Source organism: Apiospora marii (genome assembly GCF_038362585.1).
Source record: "Apiospora marii strain CBS 49790 chromosome Unknown utg000009l_segment0_segment0, whole genome shotgun sequence".
NCBI lineage: Eukaryota > Fungi > Ascomycota > Sordariomycetes > Amphisphaeriales > Apiosporaceae > Apiospora > Apiospora marii.
In genome coordinates, this window is record NW_027117381.1 from 1280352 (window position 1) to 1304596 (window position 24245).

At 53.9% G+C, this 24245-nt stretch overlaps 8 protein-coding genes across 8 annotated transcripts; 3 read left to right on the forward strand and 5 right to left on the reverse strand.

Annotated features, from left to right (window-relative positions):
* Nucleotides 1–49: 49 nt before the first annotated feature.
* On the reverse strand, nucleotides 50–975 carry PG985_011935 (uncharacterized protein; the record flags this gene model as incomplete). The annotated part of the gene is made up of 4 exons (XM_066831702.1): nucleotides 50–92; nucleotides 169–554; nucleotides 631–713; nucleotides 774–975. 4 exons carry the CDS (start codon nucleotides 973–975, stop codon nucleotides 50–52), a joined length of 714 nt encoding a protein of 237 aa, XP_066679752.1.
* A 677-nt stretch (nucleotides 976–1652) lies between these two features.
* Nucleotides 1653–3592, reverse strand: PG985_011936 (lipase; the record flags this gene model as incomplete). Its single annotated transcript, XM_066831703.1, has 4 exons — nucleotides 1653–2743; nucleotides 2817–2887; nucleotides 2940–3024; nucleotides 3082–3592. 4 exons carry the CDS (start codon nucleotides 3590–3592, stop codon nucleotides 1653–1655), a joined length of 1758 nt encoding a protein of 585 aa, XP_066679753.1.
* A 485-nt stretch (nucleotides 3593–4077) lies between these two features.
* PG985_011937 (uncharacterized protein) lies at nucleotides 4078–4591 on the forward strand (the record flags this gene model as incomplete). Its single annotated transcript, XM_066831704.1, has 2 exons — nucleotides 4078–4161; nucleotides 4208–4591. The coding sequence occupies 2 exons, from the start codon at nucleotides 4078–4080 to the stop codon at nucleotides 4589–4591; spliced, it is 468 nt and encodes a 155-aa protein (XP_066679754.1).
* A 1606-nt stretch (nucleotides 4592–6197) lies between these two features.
* PG985_011938 (Ras GTPase activating protein) lies at nucleotides 6198–11615 on the forward strand (the record flags this gene model as incomplete). Its single annotated transcript, XM_066831705.1, has 2 exons — nucleotides 6198–11164; nucleotides 11225–11615. 2 exons carry the CDS (start codon nucleotides 6198–6200, stop codon nucleotides 11613–11615), a joined length of 5358 nt encoding a protein of 1785 aa, XP_066679755.1.
* A 1327-nt stretch (nucleotides 11616–12942) lies between these two features.
* On the reverse strand, nucleotides 12943–15298 carry PG985_011939 (Major facilitator superfamily transporter; the record flags this gene model as incomplete). Its single annotated transcript, XM_066831706.1, has 3 exons — nucleotides 12943–14447; nucleotides 14513–14821; nucleotides 15244–15298. 3 exons carry the CDS (start codon nucleotides 15296–15298, stop codon nucleotides 12943–12945), a joined length of 1869 nt encoding a protein of 622 aa, XP_066679756.1.
* Nucleotides 15299–17658: 2360 nt separating this feature from the next.
* Nucleotides 17659–18640, reverse strand: PG985_011940 (uncharacterized protein; the record flags this gene model as incomplete). Its single annotated transcript, XM_066831707.1, has 3 exons — nucleotides 17659–18253; nucleotides 18324–18341; nucleotides 18411–18640. 3 exons carry the CDS (start codon nucleotides 18638–18640, stop codon nucleotides 17659–17661), a joined length of 843 nt encoding a protein of 280 aa, XP_066679757.1.
* Nucleotides 18641–19348: 708 nt separating this feature from the next.
* Nucleotides 19349–20883, forward strand: PG985_011941 (GPI mannosyltransferase 1; the record flags this gene model as incomplete). Its single annotated transcript, XM_066831708.1, has 2 exons — nucleotides 19349–20419; nucleotides 20491–20883. 2 exons carry the CDS (start codon nucleotides 19349–19351, stop codon nucleotides 20881–20883), a joined length of 1464 nt encoding a protein of 487 aa, XP_066679758.1.
* Nucleotides 20884–21619: 736 nt separating this feature from the next.
* On the reverse strand, nucleotides 21620–23427 carry PG985_011942 (DnaJ domain-containing protein; the record flags this gene model as incomplete). The annotated part of the gene is made up of 3 exons (XM_066831709.1): nucleotides 21620–21820; nucleotides 21877–23201; nucleotides 23322–23427. The coding sequence occupies 3 exons, from the start codon at nucleotides 23425–23427 to the stop codon at nucleotides 21620–21622; spliced, it is 1632 nt and encodes a 543-aa protein (XP_066679759.1).
* Between the last annotated feature and the right edge of the window lie 818 nt (nucleotides 23428–24245).

The following is a 24245-nucleotide window of genomic DNA, read 5'->3' on the forward strand; positions in this document are numbered from 1 at the left end:
TGATACCATGGATCATTCAAGGCAGCAAGAACGAGGCGGACCAGTGCCACTACGCAAGTCCTGGGGGCAATGCGTCAGTCCATGATGCGCGCCTACACAAAGGTTCTGATCTTCAGGCCGCGTTTAAGATGGCCCCGAAGACCTGACAACAAGCAGGAAGAGACTCACCCGAATCCAAGGCCAAACGTAATCATGATTCCCACCTTCTTCCGGTGGTTCAACTTCAAGGGGTATAATTGCCAGATAGGTACCGCGAGTATGGCAATGTCAAGGATCAGAGTAGAAGCATAATTGTAAAAGGTATCATACACAGTCCTTTGTCGGTCGACCTTGGTAGGCTGTGCAGTGACATCGCAGCTGTAGTCCAATGGAAAGTCGAGAACCAAAGTTGAGGTGATAGCCACAGTACTGCTTACAACTGTGATGTATGTCAAAATGCTCTGTACAAGCTTGGCTTTCCGGTTGGTGCAGAAGAGCTCTCGCAGCAAGGACAGCGTAGAGAGCTTGAGGAAGAAGGTGGCAAAACCGAACAGTATGTCGATTATCTGGGAGCCCTGTTCGCGCGTTAACCTTGATTAATTTATCCATCCAAAGCATGGCGTTTGTTATCAGCCAGTACTCAACACGTACCCGACATATGACTATCTCAGACTGAAGCATAGGTTTGTGGGTTATGAGATGGCCTTTTTTCCCCAAGCCGCCGGAAACTATGCCTGTATAGAAGGTTTTTGCTCAGATCCGTGTTCATAACCTGAAATAAGGAGGCCACTTACACAAAATGCAGAGAGTCCAATACGCTACAAGAACGGCGTTGTTCGTGAGTATCCAAAAGTCGCTCCATTGCAGTCGTTTCTTGGATATTTTCCGTGCCCAAATACGCAGCCCGACAACACAGGTGGGCAGTACGGTGAATACTACAGCCAAAGCTATCATGACAGGCTGGTTGCCATTTTCGAAGGGGACAACCTCAAGCATGGCTGCGATCAGACGATGTGAAGCCAACATGACAAGACTAGGTCCAGTTGCATTCACTCTGTTTTGTAGACCTCGTAGCTAACCCCCTTGCGTCGAAAGCACTGGTTGGTTGTTGTCTCCTGCGTTGGCGGCCCCTGTCAGCCTCCTACGACCGTTCAACGATAAAATGTTCGTTGAATCGGGACTCTAACTAATCAATTGAGTAGGCTGTGGTGACCTCTGTGGGAACAAGTGTAGTTGGGCCGTTAAGATTGGAAAGCCTAATAATGCTGGAAGGGACACGGGGCTCTTGCCGAACGTCACACTTGCGTGAGATGTACGGTCCTTACATGACAAACAATCTGTATATGGCATGAGATGATTGGTACACTTAACAACCCCTTCGATAAAACTTTCATAATCACTTAGGCTTCCGGTCCGAACCTTGCCTAACATCCCCTGTCCATCGGGTACGCACACTGGAAAGCCATTTCGGGTCGCTTGCTTGAGGCAAGGAGCTACATTCGGAAGGTGCACCTTGCTGCAAGCTATTCTGCACTTGGCTTATATCTCTCACACACCTGGTAGGAGGACAACGTTCATACAAGGACATGGGGCGTTTCTTCGGCTGCCGCACGAAAGGACTTTACAGGAGATTAAACTATGCACAAACTGCCAGAATGGCCGTCGTAGTTTAATTAATACCCCAGCTGCTCAATCATCTCTGGGGAGTTGAGAAACGCACACCTCTCGCGAATCTTCTGCTCCGCGACTTCTGGGATGGATCCAGTGCCATCCACCGCGGAAAGACCCTCATGCGGCCCCCCAACCACAAAGATGTACGGCTCGCCACCGTCAGTATCCTCAGCGTCCGAGCTATTGTACGCCTTCCCGAACCCGACAAACGTATCATGGCCCTCGAGCGACGGCCTCCCCGTGCTCGCAAACGTGGACCACGACCGCGAGCCCCGGCGCACGAGCGCGTAGTCGGCGGGCGTCGGGTCGAACGGGTAGCCGTTCACGTCGTAGGCCGAGAGGTTGCCGAACGTGTAGGCGAACTCGGCCGTGTGCGGGACGCCGACGCCGTGCAAGTCCCGCACGGCGGCCAGGGAAGGGCCCAGCATCGTCTGGTTCCAGTCGTAGAGGAACACGTCGTTCTTGCCGCCGCCCGCGCTTAGCGCTTGAGCGACGTGCAGCGGCTGGCACACCATGATGATGTCGCGGGCGATGCGGGCCGCGCGGTAGAACTCGCTCGAGTGGTAGTTGCCCTTGGCCTCGGCCTCTGCGGCGAAGTCGGTCACGGGATACAGTGCCAGCAGCTTATCTAGGTTGGCGTCGCTGATGGCCCAGTAAGGACCTCGGACCGAGTCGAGCGTGTCCTGGGCCGTCTGGATGGACGGGTCCGTGTAGAGGGTCATGTCGTCCTGGGCCCAGCCGATCATGATCGTAACGTTGGCGAAGCGGCCCTCGCGGAGCAGTACCGACGGCGCGGCCGGCCAGAAGTCACCGTCGATGGCCGGCAGCCAGAGGTCTCCGAGGCCGTTGCGGTAGGTCGCGAGCGACGCGTCGAAGAGGGTCTGCATGTCGAGGGACTGCAGGCACGATATCGTTTTGGCATCGTCCATGCTCGTCGTGTTACAGCCGACGTAGTCGACCAGGACTTGCACCGCGTCGCGTGTTGTGTTGGCCGTCAGGCCGGTTGCGAGGGCTTGGCTTTCGCAGATACCTTGTTGGAACGGAACCGGCTTGCTGCCGCCATAGGCAAGTATCTGGGCCGTTACCGCAAAGCCTGTGTGCACGTGTTGTCAGTAAATCCCTCATGATGATGATGCTGTCCCAAAAGAGAAAGGAAGAGAACTCACCCCCGGAGGACTGTCCATGGATGGTAATTTTCTCCGGATCGCCACCGAAGGCCTCGATGTTATCCCGGACCCTATGGAGACATCAGTTATTCGTAACGAGAAACAGAGATCACAGCTACGAACCACTCAATGGCCAATCGTTGATCCCTCAGTCCCGCGTTCTCGGATTTCTCCGCTTCCAAGGACTTTGATTGCGTGAACCCGAAGACTTCAAGCATGTCAAGTTAGTATCAAGGCCCACCAAGGCAGAAGACCTCCAACTTACCCCCAAGTCGGTAGTTGATAGCCACGTGCATGACAGGCAGCCCGTTTTCCACCGACTCCAGGACCAAGCCGTCTGGCGCTGTGGTGGGTTCGCCATTCGTCCCCACCCAGAAACCTCCCCCGTAGATCCAGATCATCACGGGCAAACGGCTCTGAGAGCTACACCCCCTAGGCCGGACAATGTTGAGATTCAGACAGTCCTCTGATATGTTGGTCACGTTGGCCTGCGCTAGAGGACCGAGCACCTTGCCTGTCGGTTGGGGGCAGGCGGCTCCGACCGACTGGGCGTCGATGATGGAGCCGGGCTCGGGGTGAAAGGGGCGGGGCGGTCGAAAGCGGTTCTCGCCGCCCGTGTCCTGGCCGAAGGGGATGCCGAGGAAGACTTCAACACCATTGCGCTCTAGGCCATGGTAGGTAACACCATTCTCCGCGCCGAACACGGTTGGAAAGACGGTAGTGCCCCGGGCACTGCGGAGGAGGACCGCCAGTCGCAACAGTAAGACCATCTGCATCTTGACTTGATTTTGATCGATCTAGGCAATACGAAGAAGGGACGGCCGGGCAAAAAGGTTGGTGGCGCCAAATTGATGGATAGAACATGACCTTGGGTACATGTAGTTATAGTCTGTTCGTCGTGAGATAAACCCCAGATTGATGACTTCTACCTACCTAATCGGGACGAGCATCTCTCTAGGGCTGACTGTACTGGTGTGTGGTTTTCCAGCTACATAAGCGCTAAGCCTCGAAGAGCCTTATCCCGAGATCTTCAATGGTGTCTTGACCCCGATCTGTCCAATGACACAACACCATGTTTGGTAGGGAACACCGACAATCAATTATACGACGGCTGCTCGAGTTCCTGTCATATGCGTGACGCAATCGAGGGAGATGTATTCAACGTCACGATTACCTGTACGAGGACTTGACAAATACCATCGACAGCGGCGCGGATGGCGCGAACGGCGGCCAGCTGGGTGTGTTCCTCGATGTGAACAATATGGTGGACTGCACGGCCAGCGGCGCAGAGCCTCGGGGCATGACTATCAAGATATCCACGAGACCTATCGCAGGGCCCTTTCCCGTCATTCAGAGTGATTATATTCAACCCCAGGAAGTTCACATGAAAGACTGGTGATCGCGGGGGCTGGTCCGTCTTGGTGCACGCCTCGGGCGGGCAATATGCTGTCTCGGTGCGTCCGAAGCCAGGCGTGAACGGTCACGATGTAATCGTCAACAGTCAGGTAAGGCTGGGTGGATGGGTCGGCGACGACGAGGGAAGCCGGTGCGCGCGGGCGGCTCTGGCCACAGCATTGCGCGGGCTTGCGCTCCAGCCCGTCGTCCTCGTCGTCAGCACCGTCTACCCAATTGGCGACGCCGTCGTCATCGTCGGCGTGGGGAAGATGCTCGTCTACCCAGTCATCATGTCTTCCAAAGACCCGAACGGTTGGTTACCAGCGAATACGGAGTTTAGGCCAGTATTCGGGCTCCCCAGTCTTGCCAATGAAAGGTAACGCTGGTACGCCTCTCACAGTGGCGACCAAGTCCGCTTATGACGGCTGAAGAGAGGGTTCACGACAGGGATGGGAGATGCGTTCGAGTACAATACATCATGCTAATAATCTTTTCGTTACAGATATCTGGACGATGAGGCTTGCACGGCGTTGCTTCATACGCATCGATACAACTGCCCGCCGAACTTTGCGTAACATCCATCTCTGGCTCACTGTTACAGCCCGCTAAAATACCTACGGTTGGACTAACCCCCAACGCATCATTTCGGCTAGCTTTCACCACAGTCGATAAGACCAGTACCCTTTTTCAATCCAGATGCCAGACGTCAATCCAGCATTCGAACCAGAATGGAATGTGTTTTAGCGGGTTTTTACACAACACCCTCTCTTCAGCCGTCCCTATCGGGTTAACTCATTCAGCAGAACGACTTATCAGAAGCTTATCGGAAGCTTATCAGGCCACGGCCAGCACTAGCATAAAAACGTGGCCGGTGAAACTGCACTGCATAAAGGTGGTTTCACATGATGCATGCATTAAAAAGGCCAACAGCAGCTGTGGCTTGAGCGATATTCGTGTCGGAGGGTGGCTGGGCCAGTCAGGAGTCAGTCGGCAAGGTGCCTCTTGATTGGGCTGAAAGTGGGGTGAGTTGGTGAAGGCGCTGACGTGCGTGTGGCTCCAACCACCTCCCACCAATGGCCCACCTTGTCCACCCACACCACGAAAAAGTGCCCACATCCTTGCCGCCCGCCCGTTGCCAGAGCACCTCCCGAAAGTAAACAAAGCGAGGACACACAAGTGAAGACCTTCCCCAACCCCTCCACCGACTGAACGGGAATCGCCTACCTTGTCCATCAACGATCATATCTGCCCGATGCCCGTATAATGAGGTCGTATTAATGGCCGTGGCTGAATAGAGTGTATCGGCATTGTAAATCTCCTCCATTGGGCACTTGACGATACCCTCACCTTGCAATTTTACTTGTACTTGTCCCGGTCGAAAAAACTGACCGCCCGTCCTACTCTTGCCGCTTCTAGCCTCCGCCTCTGTGCGCTGCGCGCTACCACATCTCATCTCAGTGCTTTTTTTACATTGCCATCTATTTGGACCCAAACACTAAAACTGCGCGCTACGGCCGGCCTGGTTTCGTCTCGTCTTCATTTACAGTACACGCATTGCCATCCCATTTCCCATCTGGGTTCTTCATCAAATTCTACTTGTTTTAGAGCCCGGCCTTGGGAATTGAGACGTCAACAACACACCCGGAGCTTGCGCCCTGGATCCCCTCCTTCGCTGTGGACTAACAAACAGCAAGCAAAACAACCCGCGCTCCGCTACACAGCGCCGCAGCCCTTCCAATCCTCACCATATCCCTTCAGCTGCCCGGCCTCTCCGCCCTCGCCTGTATTTCCTAGGTTTTGCTTCTGTTTGCAATCATTTCCGCCGATTTCGTCGAACAGAAGTACACACCCGCTCGGCCTTGGAATGATCTACCACCGGCAGCTGTAATGCAGCATTCAATAACCGACGACGACGGCGCAAACATCAACCTCAAGGACAATAATCCTTCACCGTTCTAGCCGTCGCCAACTTGCGTCGACAGCAATATGTCGCACCGACCGCATCCGCTAAGGCAGTCATACACTGTTGACTACGCCAATCTCGACAGCGTCAATGGCGTCAATCGCCAGCCCTCGACGCTCTCAACGACCTCGTCGTCGGCTTCGTCTGGTTACTCATATACCTCCGACAACTACGACTTCGGGAGGGCAAGCACCAATTCATCCATCTCAAGCGTCTTTGGGCCCACGGTTCGTGCCCATAAGCGCGGTATGAGCGAGGCGCCCATGCCCGTACGCCAGGAGATGCCCATCCGCCAAGCCCCCTCCAGATTAACAAGAGCGAACACCTTTGATGAACCAAAGGCCAATGTTCAAGACATATATAACATGGCGCGCCAGTCTCTGCGGCCTCTGGCACAAGCACCCGCGGGGAAAGCCTCTGCACCCTCGCCTACGCCGTCACCACCTTCTCACCGCACAACAACAATACGGACAACGCCGACGCCCACGCCCACCCAGACGTCACCTACCCGGACGCCGACGCCACCGCGGCATGGTTCCAATTCTCATGAACGAGGTAAAAGCTTAGACGTCGGCAAGCTTTCCCATCATCATGAGCGCGGGAAAACTATAGACATGGGCAGGGTTTCCGTTTCCAACGGGAGCACGTCACCTACTCCCGAGGCCCGGCCAGTGACCGCTCGAACAAGCAACGCGCGGCCGACCTCAATGCTACTCACCCGCTCTGACTCGATCAGGCCAGGTCCCATGGTCTCTCATAGCTACTCCCCGAGTGTTCCACATTCTCCTTTGGCAGCGCCAGACCTCGCAAAATTGGGGCGCTCCTCTACAAGTCAACTTCGGACGTTATCAACGCTTGGTGCGGCCGAAGAGTTCACACTCACATCTCCTACCCAAGAGGTCACAGGTCTTCGCGGTCGCCGGAGACTGCAGCGACTCGGCAATGCCAACGGAGCGGGCCCCAGTGATAAATACGGTTTCGGCGGACGGAATTGGATGGACAAGCAGCGCCAGTTTCTGCAAGCCTATGAATATCTGTGCCATATTGGTGAGGCAAAGGAGTGGATCGAGGACATCATCCATCAGCAAATCCCACCCATTGTCGAGCTTGAGGAGGCTCTGAGAGATGGTGTAACGCTCGCAGAGGTCGTCGAGGCTTTGAACCCCGAACGCAGGTTTCGAATATTCCGCCACCAACGCCTTCAAGCCCGGCACTGGGACAACGTCGCCACTTTCTTCAGATATCTGGATGAGGTTCAACTACCTGATTTGTTTCGCTTCGAATTGATCGATCTATACGAGAAGAAGAATATCCCAAAGGTCATCTACTGTATCCATGCTCTGAGTTGGCTGTTGTTTCGAAAGGGGATCGTGGACTTCAGGATCGGCAATTTGGTTGGTCAACTTGAATTCGAACATCACGAACTAGAGGCCATGCAAAAGGGACTGGATAAGCTCGGAATCAGCATGCCTAGCTTTGGCAATATGGGTGCCGACTTTGGAGTAGAGCCGGAGCCAGAGCCTGAACCAGAAGAGACGGAAGAGGAGCGTATCGACAGGGAGTTGGCCGAAAATGAAGAAATGATTATCGATTTCCAGGCGCAAATGCGCGGCGCTTTGCTTCGCCTGAGCCTCGGCCAAATCATGAACAGTCTCTGGGACTCCGAAGATTGGATCATCGATCTCCAGTCCAGGATAAGAGGTGACTGGACAAGACAGGTCATGGATTACCGGCTCCAGATGAAGAGATTCTCTGTTCAATTACAGAGTGCAGCTCGCGGATACCTGGTCCGCAGTAACTTGATGAACAGGGAGAACTTCTGGAAGAGCAAGGAGAAGAACATCACCAAGCTTCAGAGCATGATACGGGCCATGAAAGTCCGCCACGAAGTACAAGACACGCGATCCCAGCTACTGGCGGCAAGTGGTCCTATAAGGAACGTCCAGGCTGTCTTCAAAGGTTTTCTCGCCAGGGAAAAGGTGCGAGACACGCAATCTCAGGTATCGGATGCAGATGGTCCTATCAGGAATATCCAAGCTGTCTTCAAAGGTTATCTTGCCAGGGAAAGGGTGCGCGACACGCAGTCTCAGCTGTGGGCGGCAGATGGTCCTATAAGGAACGTCCAGGCTGTCTTCAAGGGCTATCTCGCCAGGGAAAAGCTGCATGTCCAACGGCAGGAGACCCAGAGTACTGAAGGCCCTGTCAAGAATTTGCAGTCAGCGATCCGGGGTATGCTGCTTAGAGGCCGCGTGGAGGCGGATCTGCATGAACTCCACCTAGAGGAGCCTGCTATCACCCGGCTACAAGCTGCCGTGAAGGCAATGCTTACTCGTGATCAGGTCTCGCAACAGCGCGAATCTCTTGAGCAGTTCGCACCGCAATGGGAAGCCCTTCAATCCATGAGCCGGGCAAGAAAGGTTCGCTCAGATATCGAGACAACCAAGGCCGAACTCCACCAACACGAGGCAGAGATAGGTGCTCTGCAGTCTCAAATCCGCGCCGCAGCTGTCCGTCGCGAGATCAGCGAGAAGCTCGAAGCGTTGAGTGCGGAGGAGCCAGCTATCACAGAGTTGCAGGCCTTCGCCCGGGCCATGTTGACACGTGCCCATCTTGCGGAAGATCTTGATGCTCTTGAGGAGGAGTCTCTTACCATTACGGACCTTCAAGCTAGGATACTTGGTTCGCTGTATAGGCAACAGCATCAAGCTCTCTTGACCGAGCTCCAGTCACACGAGGAGGAAATCACTTCACTGCAAGCATTGGCTCGCGCCATGTTGTGCAGAGCCCAGCTCGGTGAGTTGCTTGCCGAGCTGGATGAACACGAAGAGTCCATCAGCGAGCTCCAAGCAATCGCCAAGGGATTCATCGTGCGTATCAACTTTGAGGAGAAGAGGAAGCACTTCAACGAGAATATGTCCAAGGTTATCAAGATCCAGAGCTTCGTCCGTGGCAAGCTGCAGGGCGAGGCCTACAAGAGCCTTACAACTGGCAAGAACCCCCCTGTCGGCGCTGTCAAGAACTTCGTGCATCTGTTGAACGACAGCGACTTCGACTTCAACGAAGAGATCGAGTTCGAGAGAATGCGCAAAACCGTCGTACAGCAAGTGCGACAAAACGAAATGCTGGAGCAATACATCGATCAACTGGACATCAAGATCGCACTGCTGGTCAAGAACAAGATCACCCTGGATGAGGTCGTTCGCCACCAGAACAACTTTGGCGGCCATACCAGCAACCTCCTCGCCAACTCCAATATGGCATCTGCCAACCAATTCGATCTGAAGGCCTTGAACAAGAGTTCAAGAAAGAAGCTTGAATCCTACCAACAGCTTTTCTTCAACTTGCAGACCCAGCCTCAGTACCTCGCTCGCCTGTTCAAGCGCGTTCGAGAGCAAGGTACCGCTGAGAAGGAGTGCAAGCGCATTGAGCATCTGATGATGGGCTTGTTCGGTTATGCCCAGAAGCGGAGAGAGGAGTATTACCTCTTGAAGCTGATGTCTAGGTCGATTTGGGAAGAGGTCGAGTCATGCAACACCATCCAGGATTATTTGCGTGGCAACTTCTTCTGGTCCAAACTGCTCAACAACTACACCAGATCGCCCCGGGATCGCAAATACCTGAGGGATCTCCTTGGCCCCTTGATTCGAGACAACATCATCGAAGACCCCGCTCTGGATCTCGAGAGCGACCCAATGCAAATCTACCGTTCTGCCATCAACAACGAGGAGCTCCGAACCGGTCGCCCCAGCCGCAGACCCCTGGACATTCCCCGCGACCTGGCTATCAAGGACCCGGAAACCCGCGAGCTCTTCATCGACCATCTCCGTGACCTGCGTGAGATCTGCGATCAGTTCCTGAACGCGCTCGAAGACTTCTTGCACAAGATGCCGTATGGATTGCGATTCATCTGCTTGCAGACTTTCGAGGCGTTGTGCCAACGTTTCAAGAGGGAGCCTCAACATCAAGTACTCCAACTTGTGAGCAACTGGGTTTGGCGATTCTACCTGCAACCTGCCGTCATCAACCCTGAGCAAGTAGGCGTCATCGAGAAGTCCTTGAGCCCGCTACAAAAGCGAAACCTGAGCGAAGTTTCCAAGGTGCTCGGCCAGATTGCCTCAGGCCGTCCATTCGGCGGAGACAACATCTACCTACAGCCGCTCAATGCCTTTGTGAGTGATGCGGCGGAACGTCTTGCCCAGATCACCAGCGACCTCATTTCGGTTCCCGACGCCGAGAGCACATTCGATATTGATGAGTACAATGACCTTTACGCCAAGAACCGACCCACTCTCTACATCAAGATGACGGACATTTTCGCCATCCACAACCTTGTCGCCGCAGAGCTCCCCGCCATGTGCCCCAACCGCGACGACATCCTCCGCGAGATTATGCAAGATCTTGGTAGTGCCAAGAACAACGAGAGTGAAATGCTTGCCGCTGGCTCCTCGGATATCCAGATGTTCTTGACCCCGAAATTGCACGAAACCGAAGACCCTGACGCAGAGGCCAAGGCCCTGTTCATGGAAACCAAGCGCTGCATTCTCTATATCATCCGTGTGCAAACAGGCGCCAACCTGCTCGAGATCTTGGTCCGTCCTCCGACAGAGGAGGACGAGCGCAAGTGGGCTCAAGTCCTTCGTGATGACTTCAACAATGGAAGCAACACCAAGGGTGCTTACTCGGACGCCAACATGGTCGATGTCACACGCATGTCTTACTTCGACATGAAGCGCAACGCTCTCGAGAACATCATGCGCCTCGAGCAACTCGGACGCATTTCTAAGCAAAACTACTATCAAGATGTCCTCAACGCCATCGCCCTCGATATTCGCACCAAGAGCAGGCGCCGTGTCCAACGCCAGCGCGAATTGGAAGGTGTCCGATTGACACTGGGCAACTTGCACGAGAAGGCCAAGTACCTGGAGCAGCAACGCAAGAGCTACGACGACTACATTGAGCAAGCCATGGCGACGCTCCAGAAGCACAAGGGGTAAGTAACACATTCTGATGCACACCACGATGGATGACAGAAAGCTAACAATGAAAACAGCAAAAAACGGTTCCTCCTCCCCTTCACGAAGCAGTACAACCACCAGCGTGAACTGGAGCGTTCCGGCCGCGTGCCCAAGTTCGGCTCGTACAAGTACAGCGTGCGCCAGCTCCACGAGAAGGGCGTGGTAGTCTCGTGGCAGGGCGTCCCCGATCGCGACTGGGGTGTGATTAACTTGACCATCTCTTGCGACGAGGTCGGCGTCTTCAACCTCGAGGGTAGCCGGGGCCACATCCAGATCCCGGGCGCGAGCGCTTCGGTGTCCATCGAGGACCTGCTGCAGGCCCAGTTCGAGGCCCACCAATTCATGAACCAGTTCGAGGGCAACCTCCGGCTCAACGTCAACCTCTTGTTGCACCTGCTCTACAAGAAGTTCTACCGGACACAATAATAAGGCGGTTTAATGGTCTAATTTAATACGAAGTGAGCCGAGCCAAGCCGAGTGGAGTGTTTGAAGCGAGCGAGCAGTACTCGCACCCATTTACCCGTCACATCACGACAATCAGTTGCTGGCGAATAGAGGAGAAACATGAAGCATAAGAGAGAGACGAATCGAGACGAGACGAGACATCCGAGCAAAGAGAAGACGAAGAAGAAGAAGAAGACTTATGCCGGCATGAAAATCATGAACATCTATTAAGAACAAAGAGGGAAGGGGTACGTACATCGGCGAGCAACAGCAGCACATGATCATTCAACGTACACACTCTTCTTTTCGAGAAAGAAGACACAAGAATATGCCCGGCGACGGGGGGAAGGGAAGGGAAGATGGGCAATATTTTTGTTTCTTGTGTGGGTGTATGTTTGCGTGGCGTGTGGGCGTGGCATTCATATAATAGGATCCCGGTGTTTTAGCGGTTCTTCGAGCGTATTTGTTGTTGTCGTTGTGGGATATTCCGTACCTACCTACTACCTACTACTACCCCATCCCTTCTCCCTCCCTCTCTATCTCACTTTCGCCACCGCCGCCACCACTACCTACGACTATATTCCGGTATTTCGCATAAAGAGACGGCCGAGCCGTTCTTGTTATATCCCTCTCTTGCATGTCACGATGGATGGATGGATGGATGGTCGGTCGGTCGGTCGGTTGAGGAGCTGGATAATGATGATACTCACGTACAAATTAAACGCATGGGCGGTTGGTCTGGCTGCAAACGGCGGTGTTCATAATTTTTTTGTAATAAAGGAGAATTTTACTCTACATATTTGCCCTAGCCAGTGATTGCAATTGTTTTTCTCCGTGATATGTGTATTTAACCTAGCCTGACTGGCGCCATATAATATGCATCCTGAAATGATCTGATGCGATACGTGAACCACGTGGTGCGTCTCTTGGTGAACCATGGCAGACTCTGCGCAGCCTGAATCTTGGGTTCGATGCGTGAGAACCATCATGGCTGGGGAAACCGCCACGTTGAAGGGGCGGACTTTTCGGGGCCAAGCAAAAGTCACTTCACCGTAAGTTATAAAAAATGAAAACCCTTTAACATTAATTCATAAGTATACGTAGATCGATATATACGTGCCACATCCGCTATGCCTTAATCATAAAGCAAGTCAAGCCCGCTACAACGCCAAGAAATGCAAGCGAAACTTCGACCCATGTATAAAAACGTTTTTCGGTTCACCGTTCCCCTGCCGCACATATTCCCCATGCCCTTCTTGTTGCATTTTGAAGCGGGCAGCCAAGCCCCATTCTAGTAGTAGCATGTCTATCACTCTTCATCCAACCGCTTCTTGCTGTTCGCACGCTGATCGATGCTTCCGTAGCCCGCAGACGTTGTCGCTGCTGCTGATGCTGCGGCCGCTGCCTTGAGACCCTGGTTGCTCTTCCAGCTCCCCACGAGCGGCAGATCGTCGCCAGCGTTGGGCTCGTGAATTGTCGAGTCATGCCGGCGGGCGTCGAGGCGCCGCTGAGTCTCATTCGACTGCCTGCGACCTTCGTCGCCGCTAAACGAGATAGACCGAGGTTGGGTACGTCCCGACATTGTCAGCGGCGCATCGACGTCCGAGTCCGAGTCAGCTATGGCAGTCCCATCGCTGTCCTCGGCTTCCGAGTCCTCCTGGCTCGGGGGCGTAGACCCAGATGGTCCATCTCCTTCCACGATCCACCAGGCGGGGATCGCGCCGACGGCAGCGACGGCTGCAAGGATCCAATACGGTACAGAGACGATGCCACGCTTCACACCCCAGGAGAAAGCAGCACCTGCCATGGCCGGGCCGGCCGCACGCCCAAATCCGCTGAAGGTTGTGGCAAAGCCGTTGAGTGTACCGAGGATGGCGAGTGAACTGGCACTGTTGGTAAGTAGAATTGTCGTACAAGGGAACCCAATTATGACGGCGCCGGCCTTCAGAACCATGACACACGCCAGCGCGGCATAGCGCAGAGGTGTGTTCTCAATGAGCACCGTATAGGGTGTAAGCAGATACACAATAGGAAAAGCCACCGCGCAACCTCGGAAGCACTTCAATGTGCCAAAGTAAGAGCACAGGGGCGGGAAAAGTATGAACTGTACAAGACCGCAAACAATGCCGTAGCTCATGTTGATGGTCCCGATGCGACCCGAGTCAAGACCATAGCCACCGCTGAAATAGAAAGGCAGACGTGTGTTGGATCCATCATGCTTCTCCGGGCTGTAATGTAAGAATACGGGTAGAAGTTGGTCATAGGCAACGCTATGAAGGGCAAGGAAAGTGTAGGCAACCAGGGTGATAACCGACTGTCGCGAGAATACCGATTTCATCGACGGACGTACAGGTTTCTCGGTCTTGGCGTTGAGAGCTGCTTGGTGCTGCTTGCGGATCAGATCGGCCTGTAGCAATGGAGCACTTGCCTCGTCATCTTGGAACGAGAACCGTCGCTGACGTTGGTGCTTTTGGCGTTTGAACGTGCCAGTGAGGCGCTCCCCCAGAACCAGACCCCAGTCTCGGGCGTGCTTTTTACTGGCTAAAGTCTCTCTCAAGAACAGAGTCCCGGTGGTAACAGACACCAGAAATATGACGGAGCCAAGCATATTCGGTAGCGCAAAGGGATAGTTGCGAAAGAAGGCACTGTCCCCAAAGATAGAGGGGAACTGCTGTGCGGGTTTGGCAAATAGACCTCCAAACGCCGGTCCGAAGATGGAGCCCACACTCCATACCAGGGGCATGATGGAGAATGCTCTAGGCTGCAGTTCCTTCTCGGGAACCAGCTCCGCCACCATGGTTCGGATAATGCCAACTACATAATGCGCAAGTCAGCAGATATTCACATATGATGGGTATAGATGCATTGTAGATACTGACCATTTCCATTGCTCGCCCCTTGCACGGCCCGTACGGTTATGGCCATGGCAAGACTGGTAGACACACCCCATATCAAAAAACAGATCATGGTGCATAGCAATCCGATCATGATGATGGGTTTCCTTCCAAACCGATCGGATGCTCTACCCCACGGGACGGCGGTAACACTTTGGGCTAGCGAGAACACGGCGCTGGTGACGCCGGCCCATTTGGCGACGTCTTTTTCAGGGACATCGAAGCTTGCTATCATCTCAGGTAGGTAGGGAAAGACCGAGGTCATGGCCAAGGGCTCGGCAAACCGTGCAACGGCTATGTGCAAGTTAGCATGCTGTGTTGGTTGGGAGTGAATACCTGGTCATGCCGGTCGTTCATATTGTCGCTAGATGAGATTCCTCTGGTTCTGTCTCGATATTCTAGGTTCCTGTTGCGGATACGGTGAGAGTGCGTCGACACTAGTAATGCAACAGTCACGTAACCAGGTAGTGGTGAATAAGAATGAATGCAGCTTGCATTTGACTCCTTTTTCTTCTTGGAAACATTGGCTCTCGTACATCATCCATAGCCCTCTAGAAGAGTTATGGTATGAGACAATATTGACTGACAGCTATGGAGGTACTTGGCGGCACGAGTTATGGTCGAGCGACTGTCGAGCGGTGAATAGCTCCAACCAACTCTTGAGGGTATAACGTGCCCATGGGGCTGATGAAGGGATGCGAACAGAAATAACTTACCCAGAATAGCCAGTTGCTTGGCCGGTAGTTTTGGGCCATTGTGATCTTTCGTCATGGCGATCTTCAGTATATGTACCCCAGAATGCCTTGAAAAGATGGGGGGAGAAGGCTTATGAAGAGAAGTAGGAAATCCAAGATTCACGATCCGCCACTTGGAAAAGGCTTGTTTTGACCGAAATTCGTGATTTCGATTTGGGAAACCGACGAGCCGAGAAAATGGCCAAAAGAAGAAACCAAAGCAGGACACGGCTGCTGGGCAGGTGTACTTGTAGAAGAAGGTATCGAGAAAAACTTCTTCTGGGACAAAGAGAAGAAGAGCAAACCTTTGACAACGTACCTACCAACTACCTGACCACCAACCTTTCGGATTGCTCAGTTCGGCTCAGTCCAGGCCGGGGGTGGACTTTGGTGGACTTTTGGATCGTCATCTGCGGCTTCCATCCCAACCTAAGCTGGATGAAGCCATGGCCCACTGCAAGCATTTTTGTCGTGATTGGACCCCTGATTCGTTGCTGCACCGTTGAAAAGTGGAGGCGGCGAGTCGGCGACACCCCCAGAAGCCAATGACTGATTTTTTGGGGGGGCCTCGGGGCTAAGCCGCCGCCATGCTGGAATAACAACAGTGCATTAACCTCTGCTAGGGAGCCAAGGAGCCCACCGAATACGCTGCTTGCTATTCCCACCATGCACTGCGAAACCCACACTACTCGTCAATACATATAGTAGAGATATGAGTGCAATTATGCAGGTTCGCGATCGCAGACAGGCAACTAGAACGTATATGATGCGATGGCTTTCACAGAGCAAGCCATCAAGCGATCCCGCAAGTCACAAGCCAGCGATTGCCTATCTTCGAGCAACACGTCCTCCTGGGCAAAGCGCAAGAGTAGATGCATATGTAAGTAGACACATCGATGTAACCGAGAGAAGTGTCTCGGCCGTGGAGGCCCTCTGTCCCGGAGATGCATTGCCGATGTGTGTCATCCTTTGTCTGGCCTCGAAACCGTCAGCGTTAGGCGGCGAAGCGTTCCGTTGTCGGAAGCCAGGATATCGTGGTGGTAGTGGTGGTGTGCGAGAGAGGGACGGACAGACGTGCGGTTCGCTCGCCTCGTCCCGCGGGACAGACAAAATCAACATAACATGACGCACACACTGATGGGCAGAAGGAGGCTGGACGTTTTGGCTGCCTCGTGATCAACTATATGTGTTAAGCGCCCTCCCTCGCCTGCGATGCCTGCATGCAGCTTTCATTGCATCCTTCGCCCAGGGTAGTAGGCAGGTAAGCAAAGGGTAGGACGAGGCCGAAGGGGGGTCTTGTGGCTTCGAGATCCCCCACTTTAGACAACGAAGTGCAACACGCCATTGGCTGACTCGGACTCCCTCACCCCGCAGCAGTCAACGGTGGGCGAAGGGGCACACCCGTCCGCAAATAAGTAGAAGCCTGCCTTTCATCTTGATCATGATCTGATGTTGGTCATTCCCGAAGTGTGGTGCTGAGAAACTCGCGGCGAGTTTCATCATCCGGGATCGGAGATTTTGATCAATATTCATGGCGATTGAAACGCGGCCAACGAGAGAAGTGATCATAGATAATAATATCCATGCCGGCTTTCGATCCTAGATAATGTAATGGCGCATCGCGATGGCGTGCTGTGCAATCCCACTAGTTTCTGCCAGCCCAAATTACCCTGTCACCTGCAGGCTTCAAACTTCCAAAAGGATGTGCTCACCGTTCATATGGTCGATGAGTAATTCGCCAACCTTAAGATCTACGGTTACATTTATCGCCGAAGCCATTAGTGTCGACGCTAGATACCCGTAACACATCATCCCGTACACCTTTTTTAAGTCCGCTTCCATAAATAATACATAACAAGTCCTTATGATTTACATCTCTCACACTTACGCGCCCAAGCCGAAGCCGAGGCTGAACCACAAACCATTGGATTAGGTAGGTAACCGGTAAGCCATACAAATCTTCTTGGATCAGCAAGTAGCGGTGTACCTTGTGCCAAAGGTGCAGGTGGTATCTCGCTGCTACGACGCGGAAGATGCCGAAGCAAATGCTTTATGGGATTCTGTTCTTTATTGTCGGCCCCCTAGGAGGCGGACCGCTTGCGTATGAATTGAAGATTGGCAAAGTTTCGGCAAGATTTTGACATATTTCTACCTGGCTATACTAATGAAGCCAAACTTGGGCGGCCAGGACTTAGAATGGCCCCGCAAACCGACATTTTGTTATTCCGTAAAGTGCAATGCAGCCACTCGTGTCGTCGTCCTAAAATGCCACCAAGGGAAGTACTTTCGGTCATGTAATAGCAGCCGGTCGTGAGCGTTCCTATTCGTCCAACAGCTTGCCACAAACTCGCACATGGCGTCCTCGAGAGTTTTGGGGTTTCAACATTCTCCAACAGATCAATCCATCACGGGCGCCGGTTCCTCGCCGACATCAAAGTCGTAACCCACCCCCTTAGGACGTTCGTTACCCCGGACCCTGACGCCGTAGCCGACGCGCTCGACCTTGCGCACCGACTCGACCATCACACCCTTCTTGTCCTTCCAGCCCTTAGATGAGATCGGAGGTACGATCTGCAGCATGCTGGCCGTCTCCTGCAAGTCCTCGAGGATAGTGCGTCCGTTGTCGTCTTCCTCGCTCATGAAGCCGCTAGGCAGGGCGCCCGAGAGAGCCGCGACGGCGGTGGCAAAGCGCATCATCTCGCCAGTCAGGTCGAAGATTCCGTAAACGTAGTCCGCAGGCGTGATTGGAATCTTCACATCGTCACCCAGCGCAGCCTGCATCTGCTCGGGTGTGATGAGGGTCTGGGTCTCCAGATAGTGCGCAAACGAGACAGCTTCGACGAATTCCTCGATGCCTGGCATCGGGTACTGATAACGTCGGTAGCCTGCAACATCGTCCACGATGGTCAGAAGGAGCTCCTTGATCTCCTTTGTGCGCTTCTCAATCTCAGAGCTGATGTTCTGAGGGATAGGCTCGTTGAGCTTCCGGACTCTACACGATCATCATTAGCCCCGTGCCCCAAAATGAGATTGGGCGTTGCACCCTAGGAAATCAAACGTACCTCTGCAATGAAAAGATGCTATGATTAGTAACGTCAGCGCAATTCAACAGGTAGTTCATAAGGGGAGCAAGCCATCGGAAAACTCACATCTTCTTGCTCAGGCCGGTGATATCTCGTGAGACCTTACCGATCTTCTGTCGGCGGTCATGGTGTTCGTCCAGAGAGTCGCGGAATGACTCGAACATGGATGTGTACTCATTACGAACCACATCCTTGGGCAGGCCCGGATTGGGCTCTTTGCGATTGCCTTTGTAGTCTCTTTTGACGCCAGCCATTGGATCGTCTTGAATTTGGGGGACGACAACTTCGGCCGCCATGCTGGGCGGATTGAAAACGCCAAGTACCGCGACGATTTCAAAGTGGGATATTCACGCTAGTTGAACCCCCTGGTGTGTATGTAGAGAAAACAGGGAAATCGACAAGTCGGGTTGGACAGTCACCGGGAGCGGCCCTTGACTGACAGAATAAAAAGAAATCGACAATAAGGACAAGTGTTTCAAAATCTGAACTGGTTCAGTCAGTAAAAGTTATACCGCGCAGGATTGGCCCGCTGGATTGTGTAAAACATCATCACTGTACAATCACGAAGGTGCTTGGTGATGTGCTGAACAGCCCCACCCAAAGCTCGGCAGATGAGCCGATGAAACTCCGACAGACGTGCTCTTTCCTTATGTGTACTTTATGTACGTACCTTCTCGTGGATGCCAGATTTAGGGAGGTTTGGATAACTTCAGTATAAGCAGGACAACATCACCGACGAGTATGTATACCACACTGCGCACTTTAATAATCATGGATCCGCTAATAATTTTAAGCAGAATATACGGCCAGCAACGACTGATGGGAACTAGCTGGATTCTGCACGGGTTACAAGCACTTGCAACCAATCCAAGGCCTTAGTGCCTAGTCTCCCATTCTCAGAGGCGTTGCCACAGAAAGCAGCTGTCTGTGTTTGGGTTGAACATCCTCATCTCCAACCCAATCTAGAGAGCGGCCAGACCATCCGTCTAGCCCCGTTACTCATCATGGCGAACCTACTCTCAAGATTCTTCTCCTCTCCGTCGCTAGTCTTCACGGCCGCGTATTTCCTGCGAGCCGTCCTGCTCGTCTACGGACTCTGGCAAGATGCCAACTCGCCCCTGAAGTATACGGACATAGACTACCTAGTTTTCACCGACGCAGCGCGTTTCACCTTTTCTTCTTCCTCTTCATCTCCCTCTTCCTTCCCCGGCCTCCTCCCGCAAGGCAGCCCCTACGACCGGGAAACCTACCGCTACACCCCTCTCCTCGCGTACCTGCTCTGGCCCACGACCCCCGCCGCCTCGGCCTCGCTCCCCGGCCCGCGGGAGCTGTGGGCCTCGTGGGGCAAGATCCTTTTCGCGGCCGCGGACCTCGCGGCGGGCTACCTGCTGGTGGCGGTGCTGCGGCGGCACCGGGGCCTGTCGGGCCCGCGGGCCCTGCGGTACGTGGGCGCCATCTGGCTGCTCAACCCCATGGTCGCCACCATCAGCACGCGCGGCAGCTCCGAGGGCTTGCTGGGCGTGCTCGTCGCGGCGCTGCTGTGGGCCGTGCTCGAGCGCCGGGTGGTGCTCGCGGGGGTCCTGCTGGGCTTCGGCGTCCACTTCAAGATCTACCCCTTCATCTACGCGCCGGCCATCGTGTGGTGGATGGACGCGGAGCGCATGGGGCGTGGAGTAGGAGGGAAGAGTCACGGCAGCCACGGCCTACTGGAAAAGCTCCATCGCTTCGTGACCCCCGAACGCGTCACCCTGGCCCTCGTGAGCCTGGCCACCTTCGCCGCCCTCAACCTCGCCATGTACGCGCTCTACGGCCACGACTTCCTGCAGCACACATTCCTGCACCACGTGACGCGCATCGACCACCGCCACAACTTCAGCCCGTACAACGTGCTTCTGTACCTCGCCTCGGCCGCGCAGCAGTCCGGCGGCTTCAAGATCGAAAGCGTGGCCTTCGTCCCGCAGCTGCTCCTCAGCGTGGTGCTGATCCCGCTCGTGGGCGCCAAGAAGGATCTCGCCGCCACCATGCTGGCCCAGACCTTTGCCTTTGTCACGTTCAACAAAGTGTGCACCAGTCAGGTACGTCATCATACTACTAGTAAACTGCCCCTACATAAAACGTCACCGCTGACTGAACCACACGCATCTAGTACTTCCTCTGGTACATGGTCTTCCTACCGCTGTACCTGCCCAACTCCTCCCTCACCCGCCATCCGCGCCTCGGCCTCGCCGCGCTGGGCCTCTGGATCGCCGCGCAAGCCGCGTGGCTGCAGCAGGGGTACGAGCTCGAGTTCCTGGGCCGGAGCACCTTCGTCCCGGGCCTGTGGTGGGCCTCTCTCGCCTTCTTCCTCGTCAACTGCTGGATCCTAGGCCTCATCATCAACGACTTGGGGACGACCAGCTCTACTACGTCAACCAGTGCCGAAGCGAAGGGAGTAGCAGTGGCACCAGCACCAGCACCGCCTTCTTCGTCGTCGCGCCCCTCGGAGACATCGCCGGATTGGGGGTTTGATTGGACGGATCTTGATGATCCAACAAGGTGACCTACTAGCTGTCGTGACACTTCCCACACCCGGCCAGTCACATTGGATGGCTGCTGGTGATAACTAGATAGCTTCTGGCTCCGAGTAAAGCCATTGGAGTTGGAGGATGGCGGAAAAGCCGAGCAAGGAGGGTGGCGTCAGGAGTCTAGATAAGTGGGCGAGGTAATTCGCTCACATGTACAATAAGAACGGCAAAAACAGGGGCAGGTATATAAAACAAGGCCCTTTGGGTATAAAAACTTTAACAGCCACTATTGAAGCGCCATCATCCAGTGTCAAGGGAGGGATTGGGTCGGCCAGCTTATCCTGATACAAAAGAGTTTTCATACACTCGTATCCTCTAGTTATCATGTTGGGGAAACTAGGTATACCTTGTACTGTATTCAAGTCTTAAAGATACAAGTTTGCCAAAGCACATTTACAGGCTGAAGATGGGAACCAAAGTTGGGAGGGTGCGGCCTTGGATCTACTTGAGAAAGGGGACTGTTTATAAAGTCGTGTAAAAAGCATTCGCTTACACTAAGCATCATATGCATGCCAGTGTCCTATCTAGTCCCACGAAAGGAAGTCCATACCAGGAAAAAATAGCAGCCCGTAGGCCCACGCTCTCGGTTCTCATCCAACCCCGTACGGCTACGAATACCCGCTCTTCATATATTCGTACCTACCTACTACTGTAGGGATCCTCCGCTAGCGAATCTTAAATCTGCTTGTCTTACCTCCAAGGATTCCACCACTAGGCCTTTTCCCGGGGAAGGTTGGATTGCTCAGCGGCCGCTGCGGCCGCCGCCGCCTCCGCTTCAGCGCCCGAAGTGCTATGCTTCTTGTCCTTGTCCTTGCCCTTCTTCTTGGTATCCTTCTCCTTCTTCATGGCAGCTTCGGCAACAAGCTGCTCAAAGGCCATGTATTCGCCCTCTTCTTCTGGGGTTCTTTGTGCCTGCCATGGGGTCAGTAGGGGGTTAAATGTTATGGGGTATGGGGCGTGATACGAACCTTTGAGCAGATCTCAGCGATCAAGACCAGAGCTTCAGCGCGTTCCAGCCTCTTGGGTAATTGCACCTTCTTGTCGTTCAGTACCGAGTCGCAGACCTCTCTCAACACACTCTGGATCTCGAACTTGGATCCCCGCCACGCCGCAGTGAGGATCTTGCCCGTGACACGTCTCTCGTACTCCGACTTCTTCTCGTCAGTCCAGTCATCGCCGCCCTGCAGTTCCATGCGGGCCATCTCTTCCATAGTTTGTTGGGCATCGATAGCACTGCTGATGGTGTTCCAAGTATCCTTGACCAGAGCACCCTTATCTTTCATGCGGCTGAAAAAACCGCCGATACCCAAGAACTTCTGGCTCTTGAGGAGAGCAGTTCCCTTGCTCAGGTAGACCTGGCCAATAGCCTGCAAGATGTCCAGACCGAAAGACTCCATCTTCAGGTTTTCGACTTCGATGCGGATCTTCTCCTGGAAAGCCTTGGTGACATCAGGGCCCTTGTCTGTCTCGGTCCATACACTGATACGATCAAGAAGCTTCTGAGCGAGTGTCTTAACCCGCTCCTCGCGTACCTTAGCACGTTCGCGCTCATAGGCAGCAAGCTGTTCCCGTTGCTCTTTGCTGAGACCCTTCTTCTTGTCCTTCTTACGGAGTTCCTTCTCTTCCTCGGTCTGCCCGGCCAGGTGGGTATCGTCTGACGGGCGATCCATAAGCGCCGGCCGCATGGGTATAGCGTGTCTTGAATGTGTAGATGTACCAGAGGCGCTTGGTGACTTGGCCGGCGGCGGTACTGCGGCACTCTCGGGAGCTGCTTGTGCGTAGGCCGGCGGCGGCTCGGAGTGAGTCTCCTTTTCGGCAGCGGCTTCGGCGGCCTTTGCGTTGGGCTTGTCATCCTCAACCGTCACGCCCGGGGCAGCCGCGGCTCCTGCAGTGGTTTTCTCGTCGCCGGCGGCAGCGGCAGCCTTTGCACTTTCCTGCTTCGCCGCCTCGGTGCCTGGGAACTCCGAGTCACCGCCAGCTGCTGCTGTTGCTGCTGCCTCGGCGGCCGCGGCTTCGCCCTCCACCTCTTCGCCTTCTTCGCCGGTCATGGTGATGTCCATGGTGGCGGTCAAGTCCTTCATCAAGCTGATCTCTCCGATCCAGTCGACGAACGCCTCACCGCCAAAGATGCTCGAGAAGAATTCGGCTGGGTCGACGAAGCCCTCACTAGGTTTAGAAGCATCCTTGCCATATTTGTCGTAGGCTGCTCTCAGATCCTTATCTGACAGTACCTGGTATGCTTCACCGATGTTCTGGAATTTCTCGTGCGCCGTCGGGTCGTTAGGGTTCTTATCTGTGGCAAGCGATCCGAGTCAGCGTGGTCCAAAAGAAGTCGAGAAGCACCGCCCGCACCACACAGAATCTTCCAAGACGCGGGGGCAGCGGATTTGCTAGATAGGGCAGCTTTACATACCAGGGTGGTGAATGATGGCAAGCTTGCGATAGGCCTTCTTGATCTCGATGTCGGTCGCAGTAGGCTGGACGCCTAAGGCGTCATAGTAGGCTGTGTCGGCAACCATGGCCGCAAGATGTTATAACGAAATCAAATTGGGGGTGCTTGCGGGCGATGATGTAAGGGGAGCGGTCTTTGGTTATTTAAAGGGGACGATTTATGGTGGTAAAGAGATCAGGAGGTTCCGGGGGTGTGGAGAGAGATCTCTTTAGTGGTTTATTACAGGATTGAGAAAGTGAGCAGATGAATACAATCGAATAAAATTGACCCCGCCAATGAATGTTGCTTGGCGCTACCTATTTGACGACGCCCAAGGCCCAAGGCGCTACCAGGCGTGAAGTACCGATTTTTTTTTCTTCTGAGGGCCCGTATGGGAAGTACTTGCCTAGGTATTCATGGGAAACTTAACCTGGGCTGTTTCTTACAGGTGGCCTCCATGGATTCGACAACACAAACCCAGCTGACGTCTTGTTGTTGCCAGCCTGCTACCTTTTGTTTACTGGGCATACGTTGGATAGCCATCCATCACATGATGGCTTATACTACTACAGCGATGACGACAACTGACCCAGTCTAATGGCTATTTCCAGATCTCCCCCAATTAGACGATTCATCTTTGGACGAAGTCACTCTGGGGCTTTGGAGTGCATACAGTATGTCTGGACCACAAAGTTGCTATCTCACGACTTTGTTTAATACAAAAGCCTCTTTCAGTCACTCTTTTCTGGAGTACTGTGCCTGGTGGAAATTACTTTGGTTGCCCAGGCACATTAGCCTCAGATGCAGTTAGTACATTGTGGGCACTAAGCACTGTAAAACAGTCTCAGTCAGTCTCTCGCGATCCTGGCATAATATCGCCTGAAATTTGGCCGTTACAGAAAGTAT